General features: G+C 47.3%; 1 protein-coding gene across 4 annotated transcripts; it reads right to left on the reverse strand.

Moving 5' to 3' along the window:
• Positions 1 to 5,348: 5,348 nt before the first annotated feature.
• Fam187b (family with sequence similarity 187 member B) lies at positions 5,349 to 23,651 on the reverse strand. 4 transcript variants are annotated; one of them, XM_085841935.1, is made up of 2 exons: positions 23,005 to 23,651; positions 5,349 to 7,457 (listed from the first exon to the last, which is right to left on the reverse strand). In XM_085841935.1, exon 2 carries the CDS (start codon positions 7,382 to 7,384, stop codon positions 7,097 to 7,099), a length of 288 nt encoding a protein of 95 aa, XP_085698061.1. In that variant the 5' UTR covers positions 7,385 to 7,457; positions 23,005 to 23,651; the 3' UTR covers positions 5,349 to 7,096. The 4 variants fall into 4 exon arrangements, with proteins under 4 accessions (XP_085698061.1, XP_021022286.1, XP_021022285.1 ...); XM_021166627.2 differs by lacking the exon at positions 23,005 to 23,651 and adding an exon at positions 19,531 to 20,319; XM_021166626.2 differs by lacking the exon at positions 23,005 to 23,651 and adding an exon at positions 14,664 to 15,404.
• Between the last annotated feature and the right edge of the window lie 6 nt (positions 23,652 to 23,657).

Below are 23,657 nucleotides of genomic sequence, written 5' to 3' on the forward strand. Positions count from 1 at the left end.
TTTGTGAATTTAGGGCTAGCCTTATCTACATATTAAGTTCTGGGTCTCCTAGGGCTACATAGTAAGATCCTGTCTCAGGAAATAGAATAAGGAATCTCAAAAGAAAGTTTAAAAACAAAGTAACCATGAGGCTGGGAAGATGGCTGAGCAATTGTGAGCCCACACTGCCAAGGACCAGAGTTTGGTTCCCAGAACTCAAGCTGGGTTGCTTACAACCACCTGTAGCTCCTGCACCAGAGGGATCCAATAGCTCTGGTGTCTGCAGGCACCTGCACTCAAGTGCACACAACGTAGGCTTAGATTTTTCAAAATCTACTTTAATAACAGTTCTCAAATGCTTCAACTCCCCCCCTTCTCCTAGCCCTCCATCCAAGCAAAGGTAGGGGAGAAAAGATGGTGAGTAGGACAAGGGGATGTGGACCTGTTTAGAAGTAGTTCTTTGGGGGCGATTCTAATCTCTGTTCATCACAATACCAGCAGTCCAGTTCAGCAGTGTCAGGATACCAAACACAAATCAGCACAATCCAGCAGAAACAGCCAGGCCTCTGCTGAATCAGCAGGAGTGACCAGAACCAGCCAGGATGCCAGGAGAAGTTCCCTGCTGTGCCAGGATGCCAGGAGAAGTTCCCTGCTGTGCCAGGATGCCAGGTGAAGTTCCCCGCTGTGCTTCTTTCAAGGAAGTGAAGATCAGCAAAGACCAACAAAGAGCCGCACAGCTCAGGCTCCATGCAAGTGCACCATCACTGTCTGTTGAGTCCTATTTATGCTTTCTTTAGACATCACATATCCTCCCTGTGGGCTAGCCTAGCAAAACACCATGTGTACTGGCTAGTTTTGTGTCAACTTGACACAGCTGGAGTTATCACAGAGAAAGGAGCTTCAGTTGAGGAAATGCCTCCATGAGACCCAGCTGTAAGGCATTTTCTCAATTAGTAATCGAGGGAGAAAGTCCCCCTTGTGGGTGGGACCATCTCTGGGCTGGTAGTCTTGGTTCTATAAGAGAGCAGGCTGAGCAAGCCAGGGGAGGCAAGCCAGTAAAGAACATCCCTCCATGGCCTCTGCATAAGCTCCTGCTTTCTGACCTGTTTGAGTTCCAGTCCTGACTTCCTTTGGTGATGAACAGCAGCATGGAAGTGTAAGCCGAATAAACCCTTTCCTCCCCAACTTGCTTCTTGGTCATGATGTTTGTGCAGGAATAGAAACCCTGACTAAGACACCAGGTGAGTCTGCATCACATGACACAACCAGAAACTTCCATTTCACCTACACATACATATAGACACACACACACACATAAAAATAATAAAAAATAAATATTTAAAATCACAGTAAACAGGATGTAAAGTGAAGCCATACATGGATTTTTGTTGAGAGAAAAGACAAATGTAAGCTACAGAGGGACAGGAAGCTCTCGTGGATGATGTGTAGGATTCCCCTGGCTACTCCAAACAGGGAGCAAGGACCCTGTGTTAGGGCTTATTACCTGTTCTCTGTGCTCAGTCATCATACATGCCATTGTAGGCTGATGCCTTACACCTTCCAGAATCCTGAACTTTAGTCCCAGGCCCCACCCTGGAGACGCTGTGTTAGGTTGCACTAAGTCCCCGCTCCCCACCTCATGTGGCCTCAAAATTTTTAATTTTCTTGGATGTCTGCCACCACGTTGGACAAGTCTGGGTTGCCCTGCTAGAGAGACCACATGAAAACTCAGTGAATGGCATTCAGCTCCCAGATGAGGACACCCTGCCAAGCTCAGGGAGAGCCAGCCTATGAGGGCTAACTTACCAACTTGATTGGATAAAAACCTCTTAGGAGATTAGTGGGCCCACCTCTGAGTGTGACCGTGAGGATATTTCCAGGGACAGACTGTGAAAGGTCTAATTGATGGAGAGATTCAGCGTTTAAAAGGAGGGAGCAAGAGAGATGGCTCAGTGGTTAAGAGCACTGGTTCACCTTCTGGCTCAGCCACCCACACTGGACAGCTCACAACTACTTGTAAGTCCAGTTGTGGAGGATTGGGCACCCTCTTCCAGCCTCCTCTGGCACCTGCACGCACATGACATACATTCAAAGGCGTCTGTCCACACACTTTAAGAATTAATAGACTCTTGGGAGGTAGTGTGTGGGGCCAGTGGAACCGTGTCACCAGACAGAAAATCTGGGAAAGTCAAGCAGATTAAGAAACCCCGGCAATTCTCATAATTGAGAACAGCAGCAGGTGGTTGAATCTCCTCCAGACCAGATTCCTGCCCTGAAGCACATGATTGCGACACCCCACTAGGAGGACCTTGGCAACTGGTCACATAGCAGAGAGCCCAGAGTTCTCCATCCCAAAGAGGTATGTAGATTGGCCCTGAGGGTTTGGCCTATAAGCTTCTCTTCCCGGACATCCCTTCCTCTGGTCCACCCTGAGTAAGTCATATGCATCCATTTTCCACCATGAATAAACAGTTTGGAGAAGCAAGGACTGTCTCTCTCATCACGAACCACCTTGGGGGTGGGAGCCGCTGTTACCTAGCCTATCCTCAATGACCTGGGCTCCTGGCACTCACCCTGAGCTAAGCCGGATTCTCGCCTCACCCCCACTCATCTCAGGCCTATGGGCCTGTTCTCAACTCCTCGTGGTTCCCAGGCGCCTCCCCCCCAACCCCCGTCTTAGGCTGCATTCTGCCTCCCAAGCAGAATGTTGGCCTGCCATGAGCTGGTGCCCCAACTGCAGGGAGGAAGGACATTTTGTCCCCCACAAGCAGAGTCACGGCACTGCAGTGACCAGACCAGGCAGGACACAGACCCACAGTAGTGTGACTGTTGACGTTGGTGCTTGGTTAGAGGAAATGAACACTGGGGGTGGGGGGTGCTTGAGGGGTGGGTGTACCCTCCCGGGTGTACCCTCCCTGTTCCTCTTTACTTCCTGCCTGACAGGAGGGTTACAGATTTCCTGTGGTACCCTTCTGTCATAATCTCTCTGCCTTGCTATTTGTCCTGACAGCAATGGAGCCAACAAGCCATGGAACCTCTGAAGTCAGTAGCCAAAATAAACTAGGTATCTTGTAAATTCTCTCAGGTATTTGTCTCAGTGACAGAAAAAAAGAAAATCTACCCAGAGCTGCTGATCAGAGAAGTGTGCGCATTCCCAGAGGGGTGTCCCAATGACTTGCAAATGTGTAAAGTGTATTTTTATTATTATTTGAAATCTCAGAGGTGTGTTTGACTTTGCAGCCACAACTGATACATGGCCCATTTACCCATAGGAAAAGGAATTCACCTTTCTGGGTCTCCACTTCCTCCCTAGACTCTCACTGTATGCTTATTGGGTCCCTATGTTCCAGCTCTTTCAAAAGTTGGGCATACCATAGGGAAATAACAAATTTCTGACCTAGAACTCTGTTTAGCTAATTAGTGAAAAAAAAAAACATTAATTTTATGAAAGTAGTAAGAGTTTTGGAAGGAACATGTATCAGTCAGGATGAACCAGGCTGTGCTGTGGTAACAAACATCTCCCATGTCTTAGTGGGTTACAATCACACCAGGTTACTTCTTGGGGGCCACATCTGTTGTGGGTTGGCTGCAATTCTGGTGGATGGTTAGCCTTTATCTCCAGCACTGGGGGCTCTGCAGAGAGCAAGAGAACCCTGGGTTCTTGTTCTCTCTCTCATTCTCTCTCTCTCTCTCTCTCTCTCTCTCTCTCCTCCCTCCCTTCTTCCCTCCCTCCCTCTGCCCCTCCCTCCCTCCTGCCCTCTCTCTTAGTCTGAAAGTGTCTCATGTTAACCCTTCTGTACCTAACGAGATCAGAAATCACCTTATCCTATGCCGAGGATGTAAAGACAGGAAGAACTGGGAGCCTCCCTGACTGTTCTAAAATTATCTATGTCCTGGGAAGACTCCATGTTGTTGACAGAACTCATTTCTTGCTGTCTGTATAGCTGAGAGATCAGGCTGATTGCTGGCCATCAACTAGAAGCCATAGTGAAGTCCCAGAGGCCATTTGCAGAAGTTCCTATGGTCCCTAGCTCTGCAGTTCCTTGTCACACAGTTGATGAGGGAGTTGGCCTTCTTACTGTGACAAAATGCCTGCCTGAGATGATCAGCTTCTCAGGAGAGAAGGTTTATTTGTGGCTAACAGTTCCAAAAACCTGGGTGCAGGGTCGGCTGCTTCAAAGGCACGTGACACAGGAAGTTGCTGACTTCCTAGCAACTGAGAAGCAAAATGATGGAAAAGCACCAACAGCCCTTCAAAGACGCAATCCATTCCCCTCTAAAGGTTCCCCCGTTTCCCAGTAACGGCGCAGGCTGGGTGCCAGGCTTGGCCAGGTGACTCTGTGGGGGGCATGGATTGAAATCACAGCAGTTGTGCATGGCATCAAGCCATCAGACACTCTGCAAAAGTCTGAGACAGAATTGTGTGCTGCCACCTCATTGTGACAATGACGGCCCAACACCCTTGTCGGAAAGTCAGAAGTAAGGGGCCCAGAAAGACAGTTCAGCCGTTATGAGCACTAGCTGCTCTTCCAGAGAATTTAGGTTTGATTCCTAGTACCCACATGGCAGCTCACAACCATCTATACTATAGATGTGCAGACATGCATACAGATAAAACATGTATAAAATAATGCATAGTATAGTCAAAAGATACAGCCCATCCCGTTGGAAAAGGCACGGGGACAGCAACATGTGGCAGCTGGTCACATTGCATCTGCAGTCGGGAAGCAGAGAGGAATGGCACTCTGCTTGCTTTCCCCTTTTATGGTCTGGAAACTCGGCCCCTGGAGTGGCAGCTATCCATGGTAAGAGTTAGGTTTCACCAGAAATCCCTTCGAAGATTCACACAGAGGTTCGTCTCCTAGGTGATTCTAAACCCATCAAGTTGACAGCCAATCTCAGCCATCATGTCTAGTCCACACTTAAAGCCCCACACAGAGATGTGGGCACCAGGAGGTGGGAAGTCACAGGTCCCATTGGGGTGCTAAGAGCTTCCACTTTGGTTAGGAACCTTCAGGGCTGTGTAGACAGGCCACTAACTCAATGAAGAGGCTTCAGTTGGTTGTCACTGTTCCTTCTCAGGCTACCACAGTGGGGGCTACTGCAGGTAGAGGATACCTAGGGGTAGATAGAGGTTCCTGCTGGGGAGGGTGCTGGTGTGTATGTGTATACAGGTGAGTGTGCAGGTGTGTGTACAGGTGTGTGTGTATACAGGTGTGTATGTGTGGTGTATGTACAGGTGTGTGTGTGTATAGGTATGTGTTCCCATGTGTATAGGGCAGTGTCCCCTGTCCCCCTCCCTCCCTCCTTCCCTCCCTTTCCCTCCTTCTCCCTCCCTCCCCCTCTCCCTCGACCTCTCCCCTATCTTATTCCTTTGAGACATGCTCTCTCACTGAACCCAGAGTTTGGCAGCCAAAACCCCATACCCTCCTGTGTAACCTGAGCCCCAGTTCTGAGGTTATAGGCACACAATGGCCACACCTACCTTCCTTTTTTATTTTTTTTAACATAGAACCAAACCAAGTCCTCATGATCTTACCCATTGAGCCATCTCCACAGCCCCTGAGGTCTCTTGAATAACCCATCTATTAACCGCCCTTCCCCCAAGCTCACTGTATGACCTCAGGCCTCAATGTACCTTCTGTGCCTTAACGTTCCCAGCTATAAAACAAAAGGCGACTGATAGTAACAGCTGACTAGTGGTGGCTTGTGGGGACATGATGTTTATGGAAAAGTTTATGTTTTGGCACATGAAGAGGACCAAAAATATTGACTATTTTTATCATTGTTATTCTCAGCTTCTGCTTCCCCAGCCAGTCCCAATAGACTCTTGGGAACCTTCTCTCATTCTGTAGGAACCTTTGAGTCTGGTGTGTCACGTGAAGCCTTTGGTGTGTGGTACACAGAGGAAGCTTAACCCTGATTTCCTGGGCCTACATTCTGCCCTGGGAGCCCTTCCTGTGTGCCCTGTCAAGACTTCACCATGCGAATGTAGGGCAGTCTTAAGAGGCATTAAAATTTCATGTCTTGCTCTTCTGCTAAACCGTGTGTGTAGTTTCTGGGAACAGCCAAGCCCAGCCATTCCTGCTGTTCAACTGAGCAGGGCCCAGCATCTTGTCCCAGAGCAACAATGAAGGTTCTTCCCTCCCAAGAATCTGCAACAATAACATGTGTCTAAGCTAAGGGGATGGTGTGTGTGTGTGTGTGTGTGTGTGTGTGTGTGTGTGTGTGTGTGACAGCGGCTATGTCTGTGATGTAAGAGGAAGGTGCCCTGGGGGCCAAGCAGGGAAAACCACTAGGGATCCATTGCAGACCGAGATGGGGAAGAGGTGGGGCTGGGAGATGCCCATGTGTGTCCTCCATCTTGTCCCTGGAAGAGAGGGCTGAGTGATGAGGACACAATATGCAACAGAGACACCTGTTGTGATGTTATCAATATCCCTTTCCAGCTGGCATGTTCCTTTTAGGAGGAAGAAGGAAGACCCAGACTCAGGAAGCTTGGACCCCTCCCTGTGGCTGCACAAACAGCGACCATTCTCTGGGGAAGAACAGACTCTTGGATGGAGCTGTCTATAAGTTGTACAGAAAGTCTAAGAAAGCAGTTTTCATGCATGACATCACCTATGCTGGACCTTTGGGTGATGCAGCTACTTTAGAGTCACCCTTGCTCATATAAGCACCCCCCCATTCTCCTGTAAGGAATTCCAATAAACTTACTACTTCACCAAACCAGTTTCATGTAGTCATTTCTTTAGTCTGTCATTAGTGTCTGATCTGGGAAGAACAGATGGTTGTTCACACCTGCCCAGAGAAAGTCACACCACACACCCTGAGAAGGTTCCCTCCTTCCCTTTCTCCTCCTGAGGAACCCGAGAATTCCAAATCTCCAATCACTAGACAGACTTCCCTCGGTTTTCCTATCTGTACAATGGGGGTGATCAATAGGTAAGCCGAGCAGGGGCATAGAACAAAGAGTGAAGCAGCCACTAGATCTTAATCCAGGTCTATGTTGGCTCACACACCTCCAGTAGCTCGTGTGGTGCCGCTTATGGATGGCCAGAGCTAAGGATGGGACAGTGGAGAGATACTGGGTCCTCTTGGCTACAGAAGGCTCAGTTTATTTCACCAGGAGGACCTGACTCCTCTTCTTGCCGCAGACAGGACGGAAACCCACCTTACAGAGAAGCCCTCCAATGGCCAGTACAGAGATACTCAGCAGCATCAACTTCAGTCTCCTAAGAACGGAGTCTGCCTTGTCTGGCTGGATTCTGGCCTGCCAAGGCTTCTGGGCTTTGGATTGTCTCTCAGTGGGGTTGAACTGGGCTATGAGCTCCTGCTCCACAAAACATCTGTAAGTGGCTGGCTGGAAGACCTTCAGGTGCTGGCCACCGCTGTGCAGGTCCATGATGGTGCTGACCTGGCCAGAGAGCTGGTCCTGCCATGTCAGAGGGCTGTTGTCAGCTTCCCAGTGGACAGGCCTGCATGGGAGGAACATAGGGGTCAAAGTTCAGGGTCCTGGAGAGAACAGCTTCATGTTCCCTCCACAGAACACTACAGAAGTTACCAGTGGGTGCTCAGGAAGTATGGCCTGGGAAGCATCTACCTCTGACTGGCTGGGTGGCCTGAGCCAAGGCCACTAGTTTCTTGAGTAGCCCTCCTAAACATCACAATTTGTCCATAAGGCCCACCCAAACTCTATGCATTTCCCAGAATCTCAGAATGAAACCTTATTTCGAAACTGGGTTCTTGTCAATGGGTTGCAATGACATCATATTGGGGGGTAGATTGACCTTGAGGTCCAATATGCCCAGTGACCTTTGAGAGCCAAGGCAGATAAAGACTCCCAGGATGAAAGCCAAGAAAAGATGGAAGAGGGATGAGCAATGAAGCCTCCAGCCCAGGAACGTCAAAGAGCCTCTGGTTCTCACAGAAGTTAGAAAAAAATTAGGAATGGATGCTACTCAGCATCTGAGAGTGTGACCAGTAGCTACTCCCCCAGTGCAATCCCTGAGGCAGCTTGCTTCTGACTTCCAGGCTCCAAAGTGGGGAGAAAATACAATTATTCATTATTGTTGTTGTTGTTATTGTTATATCATTTTGAGATAAGGTCTTATTATGTGGCCTTGGCAGGCCTGGAACTCACAGGGATCCACCTGCCTCTGCCTCGCAGTGCTGGGATTAAAGGTCTGCACCCCCACACCCAGCCAAGTTCTATTATCTTAAGCTGCAGTACTTTGTGCTGGTAAATGAATACAACTGAGGGTCAGTCCTATTTCTCATTGCGGGGCTAACATATCTGAGAAAACAACTTAAGGAAGCCAGGAAGCAGAGAAGAATGGGAAGGCAGTAGAGACAAGTCTGTCTCTCTCGGGCACACTCTACTGACCTACTTCCCCCAGCTTAGTCCTCATTTTTTCTACCATCTCTCAATAGTGCCATTCAATTATGACTCCATCAAGGAATTAGTCTCAGAACCCAATCACTTCTCTAAAAACCTGTCAGTTGGTAACCAAACCCTTAACACATGGGCTCTTGGCAAGGGGAACCCTTAATTTCTGAACAATAACAATTCACATTTGCTCTTCACCAGTTCATGCTCACCTTAAAGCCAAGTGTGTTCATTTAATCCATACCCAAGAGTCCCCAACAGTTAAGTGTGTTCATGGATGTGTGCATGCAATTGTGCACGTACATACATACGTGTGCATACACGAATGTGAGGCCAAGGGACCATGTCTGGTATCTTCCTCAATCTTCCTACTTTTATTTTCCTTTAGGGCTTCATTCATTCATTCATTCATTCATTCATTATTTTTATGTATATGAGTGTTTTGTCTCCATCTATGTGTATGCACCACATGTGTACCTGGTTTCCACAGATGCCCCCGGGTCATTAGATCCTCTGGAGCTGGAGTTATAGACAGTTTTGAGTAGCCACGTGGGTGCTAGGAACTGAGCCTGGGTTTTATGCAAAAGCACCAAGTGCTCTTAACTGGTGGGCCATCACTTGTGTCATGTCTGTGTATTCGTGTGCAGAGTGCAGGTAGCCAAAGAGCAAGGTCGCTCTGGAGCTGGAGTTACAGATAGCGGTGAGCCACCAGACATGGAGAGTCAAACGCAGAGCTGATAGAACAGTAATCATTCTTTACCACTGAGCCCATTCCTCCAGATCCTCAACCTGTATTTCCTGAGATAAGGTCTCCAAAACTCTGCCAAGTTGGCTAGCCAATGAGCTTCAAAGATCCACCTATCTCTGTCCCACCCCCTTCCAGAGCCATTGTTACAGATGTCTGCTCTCAGGCCTGGTGGGTGTTGTATGGGACAAGTATGGGGTGGATCTCAAACCCCCATAACCTGTCCTGCAGGCATGTTATGGATAGACGTGGCCCCAATATGGATCTTTCAGACAGCAAAGCTGAGGGCAAAAGAATGAGAACTATCAGTGGCTATTAGTGTAGCAGCAGCCATAGGGGCAAAAGAAAAACTTACTCTGCTGAGACTCCCCTCCCCAGTATAACTGACAGCCAGAGGCAGGAGCAGGCAACCCAAGGGTGTCATCACTGGAACACTGGTAATTTTCCACACCTCTGTAGAGACCAAGACCAGAGCAGACCTGACTTGGAATTTCCAGCAATTTTTGCTAGGTCCAGGGTTCTTCATTCTCCAACCGAGTCTGACAACTCTACCCTGATTAGTCCTATTCCCACCTTATTTGCATAGGCACACTCAGCCAATTGAGACCTACCTAGCTGGTGCCCAGGGGCCTCTCAAAATCAGCCTCTGCAGTTTTACCAACAGCATGGCTACAGGAGTCAACAGAGGACAGAGAGAGGGAAAACTGTCTCTCCAAGACTCCTGGGAGCACATGAGCTCACTTCAAGACTCTGGTAGTGGCTGCAGACAGAGGGACTATTGCCTGCCTCTGCTTCCAAGACCCCCAGACTCCTTTGGGCTACAGAACTGAATTCGTGCCTGCAGTGGCTTCCCATCCTCCAAGATCCACTACTTCTGAGGCCAGCAGTGCAGTGCTTCGAGAGCTGCTGCTACAGAGACCTGCAAGTGCTCTAAACCTCGTATAGGCTCCTCTGACCTTGCTGGCTGTTTCTCTGTCTATATTCCGACACGGACAGATAACACCACAGTTAGAATCAATTATTCTTGAACCACAAACTCCATACACCCATGTCTTCCTTCCCCTCTGGTCTCTCTATCCTGGACCTCTGTTTTACTCCAAGCACCTTCCACCAGATCCTTGGGAATCCCTAGGGCCCAGAGAAGTTAGCCACACTTGTGAGAGCAATCCAGTTTTCTGTGGCTTTAGGATTTAAGCTCCACAGAGTGTGTGTGTGTGTGTGTCTCCAACACTAGAGGTTGTGATGCTATTTCTCAACCTCTGTATTATGGAGCCATCACACACTCAGAGATCCTCTGGCACTGGCTACCGTGGCTCAGATCAGTGGTTTTGTGGAGTTTAGATCACCTCTATCTTCCAATTGCCTCTCTGGGGGTGGGGGTGGGGTCATCTCACAGTGGATGGTTATGTGTATGTAAAGCCTGAAATTACCTGTGCAGGCACAACTTTCCTGGAAAATGACTCTCCACAGTTACTGCCTTGTGTGTGGTCACACTGGTGGGACTTGTTTTGGTCTCTTATATTGGCATTGTTAAGGGTGTGCTGAGGGGAGGACCCATAGAGGACATGGGGAAGGCCTTCGGGACTTGTGGGTATCGCCTCATTGCTGGGCTTTTATTCTTTAGGGCTACATATCTGTCTACACTCACCCTCGAAACGAGTTCACAGGGAATCACGGGAAACCCTTCCTCCTGGCTCTATCCTGTAGTGACACCCTCACTCGGTCCTCTAATCTATACCTTGAGGAGTCAAAGTCCAATGGGTGATAAAAAGGTTTGGTTGGCCAAAGACTTAAGTTAAGCAGAAAGAACACCTGATGCACATCATGGTCTTGGGGGAGGTTGATGCTTTTAGGCCTTATCTAATTATTATGGTTTTGACCAGCCTGAAGAGACGGCTCGGTATGTAAGAACACCGGCTGTTCTTCCAGAGAACCTGGGTCTGGTTCCCAAATCCACATGGTGGCTCACAAGCATCTGTAACTTCAGTTTTAAGGAATCCAATGCCCTCTCTGTCCTTTTTAGGCAGCACAAACACACACATGGCATACATGCATACATGCAGGCAAAATACTCATACATATCAGATTTAAAAAAAAAATCACTATGGCCTAACAGTTTGCTGCATTTCAGCGGTATCTATTCTTGCTCTCCAAAGAAGGAGGTGTCAAAGTTGGAGAGATGGTTCAGTGGTTAAGAACACTGGGTGCTCTTTCAGAGGACTGAGATTAGGTTCCCAGCACCCTCATGGCAGTTCAAAAGCATCCATAACTCCAGTTCCAGGAGACCTGACTCTCTTCTGGCTCCCAAGGGTGACACACACACACACACACACACACACACACACACACACTCACTCTCTCTCTGTATTAGTCAGGGTTCTCTAGAGTCACAGAACTTATGGATAGTCTCTATATAGTAAAAGAATTTATTGATGACTTACAGTCGGCAGCCCAATTCCCAACAATGGTTCAGTCGCAGCTGTGAATGGAAGTTCAAGGATCTAGCAGTTACTCAGTCTCACACGGCAAGCAGGCAAAGGAGCAAGAGCTAGACTCCCTTCTTCCAATGTCCTTATATTGTCTCCAGCAGAAGGTGTAGCCCAGATTAAAGGTGTGTTCCACCACACCTTTAATCCCAGATGAAAGGTGTAGCCCAGATTAAATCTCCTTAAACTCGGAGATTTAATCTTCTGGAATCCATAGCCACTATGTCTCAAGATCTCCATACCAAGATCCAGATAAGGATCTCCAAGCCTCCAGATAAGGGTCACTGGTGAGCCTTCCAATTCTGGATTGTAGTTCATTCCAAATATAGTCAAGTTGACAACCAAGAATAGCCACTACACACACACTGAACATACATAGATGCAGGCAAAATAACATATAAAAACAATACGTCTTTAAAAAAAAACTCCATTAGTGTTTTCTGGGATTACATTAACTTGGGCCTTCTTCTGACCATTCTCATATACAAATGAAGTGTGACCACTGATACACAGGAAGGATCAATCTGCGCGAGAGAGAGGAGCTGAGTCTCTTGTGCATCCTTCATCAGTCCAAAGTAGGTTTCAATCCCCCTCCTTTTTGAGAAAGGGTCTCACTATGTAGCCCCAGCTGGCCTAGAACTGGCTATGTAGATCAGGATAACCTCAGACTGAGAGATCTGCCTGGCTATGTATCCCAATTGCTGGGACTAGACACGTATACCATCATACTGACTCAGCTTGTAGTCCCTTCTTATCAGCCTCTTTGGTATAACACTGTACTCTGACATAGTACGTACACACACACACACACATACACACACAAAGTATTGCTACTAATTCTGAATATTTAAATATCACACAATACATTAATAAACAACAAAAACGTTTCTCTTTGTCACCTAGGGCATATTTTAACATTTTATAATTTGAGTGAGATTGTTTTTCTGTGTGTTGACCACAATGACTTTATTTGTTCTAAGAAAATGCTTAATATCCTTAGCATTTTTTTCCTTTTCATGTGTACGTGTGTGGTGTTTGCGTGTCTGTGTGTAAGTACTCACCTGTGTGCAGGTGCATGCATGCATGTGTTTGTGTGTGTGTGTGCCCAAAATTGATGTCGGAAGTCTTTCTCAATTTTTCTCCTGCTTTGTTCATTGAAGCAAGGTCTCTCAGTAAAACCCAGAGTTCATCGACATGAGAACTCTCTCTAGCCAGGATAACTAGGCCACTCTTCCTCCAGGTACTCGCTGTCTCCACTTTCAAAGGCTTAAAGAACAGGCGAGCCACCACACCACCCAACATTTGTGTGGGTTCCGAGGATTTGAACTCCTTATAGATTGCACAGAGGATGATTTAACTGTTGAGATATCTTCCCACCTCCAGTTTTGGCCGGATTAAAAAATGTAAAACATGAGTCTTATGAGATATGAACTCATGAGGCATAGGTAGGAGGTCTCGATGCGTCTGAGGCTAGTCTGGTCTATATTAGTTCCAGGATAGCCAGGGCAACATAGTGAGTCCCTGTCTCAAAAAGAAAGCAACCCCCGCCCCCCCAAAAAAACTAAACTAACAAACAAATAAAACAAACTATTTGCTTTGGGGACCACAGAGATGATTCAGTGGTTAAGAACACTTCTGCTCTTGCAGAGGACCCAAGTTTGGTTCTCAGCACCCATGACAGGGGGCTTAATATTGTCTAATTTGAGCTCCAGAAGACCTGACCTCTGCAGGTACCTTCAACTAATGTGCACATAACCACAAACATACAGACACCTACATGCAATTTAAAAGAATAGGAAATAATAGTTAAATTTAAATCGTCACACTGCTTTCAAAACATTGTCAATCTTAGCTCACAAAACTCGCTCTTAGTGACGTTACATATAACCACGGACTATTTCGTAAGTAATGTTCCATTTAAAATGCTTTTAACAGAGAATAATCCTATAGATTCCTTTATGTGAATATTATAAGCTGAGTTAAACTACCAGAGTTAAGCAGAAAAGCAGGACTTAACTGGAAACCCTCAATGAAGCAACGGGAGCCTCAACAGAAGCCTGCTCTTTGTTTCAACCAGCATCATGAGTGATGTCATGATGCTGTCACAGTCCAGAGAAAATTTCACTGGTTTGTTTGGAAAGCCACGTTGCCAGTGAGCAACACAGTTCCCTTAATCTTTGAAGAACCTTATCATTTCAAACAATAAATAGAGAAATTAGTAAGTGTGAGATTCTTAAGAAAGCAAAGCAAAGCAAAAAACCCTATTCCCGGGCTGGGTTAAGATCACTGACTGAGGGCTGGTGAGATGGCTCAGTGGGTAAGAGCACCCGACTGCTCTTCCGAAGGTCCAGAGTTCAAATCCCAGCAACCACATGGTGGCTCACAACCATCCGCAACGAGATCTGGCGCCCTCTTCTGGAAGTGTCTGAAGACAGCTACAGTGTACTTACATATAATAAATAAATAAATCTTTAAAAAAAAAAAAAGATCACTGACTGGTTAGGATCCAGAGGTCCTGAGTACAATTCCCAGCAACCACATGGTGGCTCACAACCATCTGTAATGGGGTCTGATGCCCTCTTCTGGAGTGTCTGAAGACAACTACAGTGTACCCATATACATGAAATAAACTAATAAATCTTTTTTTTAAACCCTCCTCCCATAGTCTGTATCCTTTCAGACACACATTCTTTTTTTTTTTTTTTAAGATTTATTTATTTATTATATATAAGTACACTGCAGCTGTCTTCAGACACTCCAGAAGAGGGCGCCAGATCTCGTTACGGATGGTTGTGAGCCACCATGTGGTTGCTGGGATTTGAACTCTGGACCTTCGGAAGAGCAGTCGGGTGCTCTTACCCACTGAGCCATCTCACCAGCCCCCTCAGACACACATTCTTGCTCTATGTTTCAGACTAAAGAGATGCATCCAGCATCCCTAGCTTCGTCATTGCTTTCAATGGATTGACCTACCAAGATGCCCCTACTAGCCTGGCACAGATTCACCATGAAGAACCCTGGGGACAAGGGACCAGGGACAGAGCTGGTGTAAAGGTCCCATCACCTGTAGATGGATGCGAAGGGACAGGTAAGCCATGCCGATCCGGACTCCTCTGTGAGCCTGAAGTTATCGAAGATGACGTAGTCTCCACCCGTCAGATGACCTTGGCACCCCACAAAGCAGATTTCCACCTGCATCTCAGGCCTTATTCGGGCGTAAAACATATTTGCACCCCACAAGTAGAGCCCACAGGGTACAGGCTCCTCTAAGGGCTCCTTGATGTAGCAGTAACCCAGGCGTTTGCGCTCTCCCTGTCTCCCACAGTTATTGCATCTCTGCCAAGGTCCCCATTGGGTATACACTACCTCTCTGTGACCCAGATTCAGTGTCTTATTCATTAGGGGCTTCTGACCCAGGTTTGTATGCGTGGCATGCAGCTTGGTGATATCTTGGAAATCAATCTTGTAACTGGTCACTTGGGTTCCATACTTGTCCAGGCATTGGTAGAGGCCCGTGCTGGAGGGTAATGGGTTGTGAATATGGAGACCACCTTCTGGGCTCTTTCTTATATTGGAAACACTGGATAGGTTGATGGGCTTACCACCTCCACTGAGCCTAGAGAATAACCAGTTTGTATCGGAGATAGTGCATTCCAAGAGCACATCATGGCTGGAGAGGAGAGCCAGGAAACATTCCTTGGCTTTGGGACAGCTGACGGGAGTGTGGGGCCCCAACACTGGGAGAGCCGAGCTTAGCAGTGTCCACAGGATGGTAAGCATGGTGGACTGGGAAGATGGCTGTGTACTGGCCACCAGCCTGCACATTGTGAGGTGAACTGAGAGGCTATGAAGCCACCAGCTCCCTTTGTGACAAGTTGAGATGTAATTTGCTTAGTTGGGTCTTTCTCTATCACCTGCTATCCTGAGAGGTGAGTTTCAGGCCCAGGTACTGATATATGACACATGTGAACATTAAGCAACGGTTCCTATATAGGTAGACTGTGTCCGAGACACAGCCTTACTGTAGCCCTGGCTGGCCTGGAACTCACTGTGGAGCCCAGGCTGCCTTGAACTCTGTTTGGCTCAGCTTCCCTGGAACTAGAATTACAGACAGTTATGAACCTCCATGTGGGTGCTGGGAACCAAACTCAGGTCCTCTGGAAAAGCAGCCAGTGCTCCTAACCACTGAGCCATCTCTCCCTGACACACTTCTATTTATTTATTTATTTGTTTGTTTGTTTATGTTTTTTGGACAGGGTTTTCTATGTAGCCCTGGCTGTCCTGGAACTCACTCTGTAGACCAGGCTGGCCTTGAACTCAGAAATCCACCTGCCTCTGCCTCCCAAGTGCTGGGATTAAAGGCATGTGCCACCGCTGCCTGGCCCTGACACACGTTTTTAAAAAGATTTATTCATTTAGTATACAATGTTCTGTATGCACCTATGCCTGCACACCAAAAGGGGGCACCAGATTTCATTTTAGATGGTTATGAGGCACCATGTGGGTGCTGGGAATTGAACTCAGGACCTTTGGAAAAGCAGCCAGTGCTGTTAACTGCTGAGCCATCTCTCCAGCCCAACAAAGTTGTACTTCCTAACCCTGGGGATGGAGCAGTAACCAAATTCTTGCTGGTCATGGTTCTGACTTCCTATATCTCTCTTCCTATATCACCCCAGCCATATTAACTTCTGTCCTGTTTTCCTGAGCATTCCAGCCAAGCACAGGCATGCCTGCTTTAGGACCTTCACATAGACTGGTCCCTAACTCTTCCTCCAAGATACCTGCAAAGTGCATCTTAAATAAAGACTGTTTGTGGTTTCTTCCACCCCCAATCCCTTTTCAAACATCTTCTCAGACTAGCCTAGATCAGTGCAATGGATCAACTCTGACATAACCCAGACGTGATTGCCTTTGGTGTCTCCTATGCACAGGTGTTTGGTGACTATCAAGGGCCAGCCATCACTCAAAGAAGCAAGGCACCTGCCACCTTTGCCACACACAAGGTCACACATTACCAGCTATGTCAGCCATGGCAGTGACTTTTTAGAAGGCTACTAGGCTGATGAATGTGGACTAACTGTTCCTAAGGCAGACAGGCCCTGGTCATTCTCATGGCTTCAGCTGGTCCATACAGAACCGTGCTTTTGTGGAGATTTTTTTGTTGAAAGCTACCTGATTTTTGTTTTCATTTGTTTACTTTGGATTTTGTCATTTTTTTAATTTGTTTTCACGTATTCATATGTGGGTGTTGTATGACAAAGCTTTTCCTGGGGAGTCACCACATACACACATGTCCCCTCATCCCAGACAGGGAACACACAACCAAAGGGCAGATGCCACCAAGCTGCCTCCTTAGGATTGGGGTTGCTTACAGGAGCTGAAACAGCTCAAAGCCCACCCCAGTGTGGGTGACAGGTCACAAAACTGGGAGACTGGTGAACTTAGCAGGTTGGAGGGTGTCCTTTCCAGGTGCCTCAATTGGCTTAAAGCTCTTCCAGGCTGCTCAGCTGGTTTCTGTTTCCTCCAGGCAGCTGGTCCAGTCTCAGAATCCTCTTTGCAGCTTTTATGGTTTACCCTGGCAGAAGGGGCCTAGTGAATCTGATCAGTTTCAGAGACTTCCTGAAACTATTTTTGAGCTTAAAGAGCTTCCCTGCAGGATGGCATGTTTCAATCTGGGGGGGGGGGGGGGGAACTGTTGCACAACAGCTGTTGTGTCTCCACAAGCATGTGTATGATTCCAGGCACACACGTGGTGACTGTGGGCGGGGGGGGGGGGGGCAGAGGACAACTTGTCAAAGACATTTCTCTTTCTCCACTATGTTCTCTTTGGGGACTAAACTGAAGTCACTGGATTTGGTGGCAAGTGCTTTCACCCACTGAACCATCTGGAAGATCTTGTTTTGGTTTTTGAGACAGAGTCTCACTGTGTAGGCCTAATTGGCTTGGAACTCTCTGTGTGGACCAGGCTGGCCTCAGAGTCACAGAGATCTGCATCCCAAGTGCTGGGACTAATTTAAAATAATTTAAAAGGAGATATTAGTACTGCTCCTTAATGACATAAAAAGATAATGAATGGAGCTAGGAATGGCATGTGTCTATAATTTCAATACTTAGGAGGCAAAAGCAGGAAGATTCTGAGTTCAAAGCAAGTCTGAGCTACATAATGAATACAAAGGGCTGGGGATAGCTTAGTGGTAGAATGTTCTCCTAGAATGCATAAAGCCTTGAGTTCCATAGCCACAGAAAAGAAAGCAAAAACAAAAACATACTATAGCTACATGCACGTGTCTTTTCTATTCTGCATTCAGGTGTCACTTTCCATTACTGTGACAAGACATCATGGCCACAGCAACTCTTATGAAGGAAAGCGCTTAATTGAGGCTTACTTAGTCCACTGTCATCATGGCAGGGACCAAGTGTTCAAACACTCCAGTCTGTTGGGGCTATTTCTCACTCAACCCCTCCAGAATAACAATAAGGAAACACACAGGCCCTGGAATAGACGCCCACTGGAAAGTGGGGAGGGACCTTCCAACGACCTTCACATGCCTAAGTAGATATATACACTCAACATTTTCCTTATAAAGGAACCATTTAGGGCAGTGTTTCTCAACCTGTTGGCCCTAACCACCAGAAAACACATTTCCAAAGGTCTTAGGAACTGAGACACCACTCAGTAGAAAAGAAAAAAAAAAAAAAAAAAGCTACAGTTATAAAGTAGCAATGAAAAACAATGTTATGGTTGGGGAGGGGATTACAGCATGAGGAACTGTATTAAAGGGTCACAATGTTAGGCAGGTTGAGAACCACTAATTTAGGGGCTAGAGGGGTGACTAAGCCATCAAGAGCACTAGCTGATCTTCCAGAGGACCTAAGTTCAATTCCCAGTGCCTGCAGGAAAAGGTCATAACCTCTGTAACTCCAGTTCCAGGCAACCCAGTGCCCTCTTCTGGCCTCTGTGAGCACTGCACACACGGTGCACAGATATACATGCAGATAAAAACACAGATACGCATAAAAGACAAATATATAAATCTTAAATAAAAATAAAATAACTGTGATTCTTATGAGAATTAAAAGGAACAACTAAAAAGAACTAAAATATCACCCATGGTTGTGAAAACCAAGGACATTCAGCAGGAAACATCTGACGAGCTGTCTTCCAGAAAGTTTTCTAAGTCTAGGTTTGGGGGACTGATTTTAGTTTGTTTTGTTTTGCTGGTTTGTTTGTTTGGGGCCTTATTCTTTACACAGGGTCTCAGTACATTAGCAGATTCATTTACGTTTTTGCCAATAGTTTCTGCATGCAATACCTATAGCTGTTGCAATTTTTTATCCAATTATTATGATGTTATGTCACCACCCTTTGCCATCGACAGTCAGAGAAACAAACAAACTCGTGCCAGGTGTGGTGGTATACACTCTTAATTTCAGCATCCAGGAGGTGGAGGGAGGCAGATCTCTTGTGAGTTCAAGGTCAGCCTGGTATATAGCCAGTTCCAGGCCAGCAAAGACTACACCGTAAGACCCTGTCTCAAAAAATAAAAAGGGAAGAAGTCTAAGACACCATGCCATTGGTGGAGGACAGAGGGACAAACCACACCCCTCCGGGTCCAGCAGCAGGACCTCACATCAGTGTTTGCATTGGCTGAGTCTCAGGCTCCAGGCTGCCTGTGTGGACTGGTAATAGGTCTTTCTCAGTCACCACCTTTCTCTGCATCCTTTGCCCAGATCCCAGTTCAGACATTATTTCAGGTGTGGAAATATCTAAGCAAACCGATCCCTCTAGACTCTGACCATGAAGGCTTCTGGGTTGGGAAGAAGTGCTGGCTTGTCTATTAATGGAGACCCCTAGCACCAGATAGCTCTGGAGACTGGGCTTAGGTGAGGGCCAAGAGAAGAGCTGTGAGCATCCTGCGCCTGCTCATTACCTGTAGATGGAAGCCAAGGGACACTTGAGTCGAGCATTGCTGTTGGGTTTGTCCAGCAGATATGTGTCAAAGACGAAGTATGGCTGGCTGGTCTCCGTGGTGGTGTCGCAGGGCACCTGGCAGGCTTGTACCTGGAGTTCAGGCCTCAGGCGGCTGTTGGTCACCTTCTCTTCTCTCAGGTAGAGCCAGCAAGGCATGGGCTTTTCTTGGGGCTCCTCCACATAGCAGTAGCCTAGACGTTTGCGCTCACCGGGCTTTTGGCAACGGTTACAGTCTTGCCAAGGATCCCAGCGGGTAAAAACAAGAACCTTGCCTCCCAGGTTCATGCTCTCATTTCCCATGGGCTCTTGGCCCAGGTCTTTGTGAGTGATGTGCAACAGGGCTATGTTCTGGAAGTCAATCTCATATTCTACTAAACGGGCCTTGTGATTATCCAGGCAGCGGTAGAGGCCTGTCTGGGAAGGCTTAGGGTCAGACAACTGCAGGTCGCTCCCAGGCAGTACCCTCCCATCAGGCTTGGAGCTGACCAGGGACAGTCTGTCCTCTAAAGATGAAGAAAAATACCAAAGTGCTTTGGGATAGTTACACTGCAGTATCACGTCACTGCCTGAGAGCAGGGCATACTGACACACATTCTTGTAGGGACAGCTGATTAGTCTCTGGGCCCACAGCACGGGAAGAGAAAGACCAACCAGCCACAGAGTAGCCAGCATGGCCGACTAAACTAGGCAAGGAACTTCAGAACCTTCTTGGGTACTGTGACGTCACCCACAGAACGTGGGCACCACCAGCCCTGTGCACCGTGGTTCAGCAAGTTTCTTCACATGTACATCAAATATAACAACCTGGGCTGGAGAGATGGCTCAGCAGTTGAGAACACTGGTACCTTCTCCTGGGGACCTGGGATGGGACTCCCAGCACCCACATGGCAGCTCATAACTGTAATTCCAATCCCAGGGGATCTGATACCCTCTTCTGCTTCTGCAGGCACCAGATACACACGTGATGCACAGACCTATATGCAGGCAAACCGGTGACTATAAAATAAAAACTCAATAAAGGTGTGTGTTATCTATATAACTTAAAATGTCCCCAGGAAATAGAATTATTTGCTCTCCACACATCCAGTACACAAAGACACCGGTGTGCTTTCATACAGACATCCTCTAAAGTTCATATTTTGTGAATTTAATTAATTAATTAATTAATTTATTTATTTATTTTGGTTTTTCGAGACAGGGTTTCTCTGTGTATTCCTGGCTGTCCTGGAACTCACTTTGTAGACCAGGCTGGCCTCAAACTCAGAAATCCACCTGCCTCTGTCTCCCAAGTGCTGGGATTAAAGACGTGCGCCACCACCACCTGGCCGGTGGTATGAGTTTTGCTGGTACTGGAAACCTTAATGTTGATCTCACCGAACAAGAATAAAGACCATTACCCAAATTCTTTGGTCAAATGAGGCAAGTTTTATTTTCTGTCAGATGGGGCTATAGGTCTCTAAAGTGGAGTCTGAGAAAACCGCATCAAACCCAGGAGAAGGTGGGCTTTATACTAGCTCCAAAACTTCAAGGCCAGAGGGCTTTCAAGGGGTTTTGGTTATGTAGGACCTCGGAGGAACAGTTCAAAATTATTTGGCAGAGCATCTCATCAGGGTGGAGGTCACAGTATTTATAAGAGGTGGAACATGTGCAGGAAATGTGTCAAATCATGGTCAAACACCAGTTTTATAGAAATCAGGAATGACCTTGTAACAAGATGGCTCTTAATTCTTTTCTGAAGATTAATTTATTATATGTAAGTACACTGTAGCTGTCTTTAGACACACCAGAAGAAGCCATCAGATCTCATTACAGATGGTTGTGAGCCATCATGTGGTTGCTGGGATTTGGACTCAGGAGCTTCGGAAGAGCAGTCAGTGCTCTTAACCGCTGAGCCATCTCTCCAGCCCAGCTCTTAATCTTAAGATGGTGTCATGCTGGTCCACCACTGGAACATGGGACCCAGTTAGCAGGACTACAGCTGTGTCCTTAGGTCTATATTGTCCCTGTCCTCTTCCTGTCTGCCTCTCTGTGTCCTGGCCTCCAGGAAGCAAGCACTGAACTTGGTTCTGTGCCTCTCCCACCATGCAATGCAAGCCCCAGATGATGCAGCCCGCCAGCCGTGCCCAGAAACCTTTGAAACCATGAACCAAGATTTAAACAAATAAGCAAACAACACCCGTTTCTCACCGGCATGTGTCACAGAGATGGAAAGTACCTGACATGGGAATGGGACAAGGGCTTCGTGTCTATCAGAAGGGAGAGGGAGAGGTCCTGGTCTCTACTGTTCCTGAAGTCCAGCGGGAAGCCATGATGAGGGCCTCCTCTCCTGTAGTTAATAAAGACTCTCCAATCATCAACAAACTCCCCTTGGTGTAGCTGGGACCTACTGACTGGGACAGCCTAGATCACATAACCTAAGAAGCCCATTCTGGAATCTTAGCTTCGAAACTCCATTCTTTTCTCACTCTTTTATGCCCAGCACTGGCTAGTGGAGAGTGCTCCTCCTCAAGGGCCCCACAGATGCCATCTGCAACATTTGCTGTGGCAGGAGAAGGGGGGCAGGGTCTTGTTCCACACACTGGCTATTAAATGTTCTGGCCTGGGAGGGGGGGACCCTCCTCACTTTTGCTTATATGTTACTCACTATAATTGACAGGATAGCCCCAGCTAACTGCAGAAGGGCCAGGAAATGGAGGGATGGAATACTTGCTAAGCAATGTTCTCTTTGGGACGGAATAAGATAGGTGGTTAAAAACCTTATTAGTAAAATATCGGATGACAGTAAATGGTTTGAAGGGAGGAAAGTAGGCGAGAGAACTTGGGGATAAGCCTGCCCTGGGGTATATGCTGAGATTCTACTCTCAAGACTTCAACGTGGAAGATGTTATCTTTGGAGGCGGTAAAAATGTTGAGTGAAAGTGACTAGTGTGGGTTCTAATCAAAAACAGATTCTTTCTTTCCTATGTTGAAGATGATGACCAAGTTTTAGGTATTGGTAACATATTGATAATAATGACATCTACAAAACACAAAGTAACACATACCACTAGTTTAGGATTACACGTGGTAAAAATGACGGCGGTGGCAATTTCCTCTATTTTTGAAACCATGATTTTTTTAAGCCACATGGGAACAGGGTGAAATTTTATGAGACGCCTTTGCCTTTAAAAGCGGTCCTAGGGGAAATGGTAGCAGGTGTCCGCAGCAGGAAGGAAATTCTGGTAGCTAAAGCCAGACATATGTGAAAACCTGATCCAGGACCAGCTAGGCCAGTATGACTGAAGTCAACTAAGAAAAGTTGGCTGGGGAAGGTCAATCAGGCCAATGTACTTTGAATTTTGCTTGAGAGGGAACACAGCAAAGTTCTGAGCAGAAGAATGTGACCTGACACCACTTACAAAACAGAGAAGAAAATGGTAGGTTCCCAACTCACCAGGCAGTGGCCAGTTCAGTCTCCCAGAATGCGTTTCCCCTCGGCGCCACCAGGGAGCAGCAGTGTTGCGCTGAGAAGGAAGAGAGCTAAGCGCCCGGGGTGCAGGTGAGGCCTGGGAACCTTTGAACCGAAACAGATCTGTTGGTCTCCAGTCTTGGCTCAGAGCCTTTAATCATCAGAACTTCGAAGGCCTGACCAAGAGAGAGGGATACCCGAGGGGGAGGTGGAAAAGGAACCACAAGTTAGGAAATAAGGGAAGTAGGGAAACTGCCGAAGTACGACTGCAACTTTTTAAAAGGTGCAGTCCCCACGAGCGTCCCCTAGGGGGCCAGAGCATCTTTTCTAGTGCGATCTCATTGATTCCTCCAATCATTCAAATGGGGAGCCCAGAAAGACCGCAGCACTTCCCCCACCAGGGCGAGAGTGGGAAGGCAGGCTGCGTCACCGACATTCCCCTGGCAGCTGGGACCTGGCTCTGCTTGGCACCTCCCTACAGGGCGCACCTAGGCGGGTCCATCGGCTCCCGGGACAGGGGTGTGGACCAGCAGCGAACAGGTGCGCACAAGGCCCGGCCCCTCTCGGCAGATGGAGCACGCCCAGAGGGTCTCTGTCCTTAGGGAGTTCAGTCCTTTCAACTTTGACTAGAGCAACAG

This window comes from Mus caroli, unplaced genomic scaffold, assembly GCF_978045245.1.
Source record: "Mus caroli unplaced genomic scaffold, Mus_caroli_1 scaffold_8, whole genome shotgun sequence".
In the NCBI taxonomy this organism is placed as follows: Eukaryota; Metazoa; Chordata; class Mammalia; order Rodentia; family Muridae; genus Mus; species Mus caroli.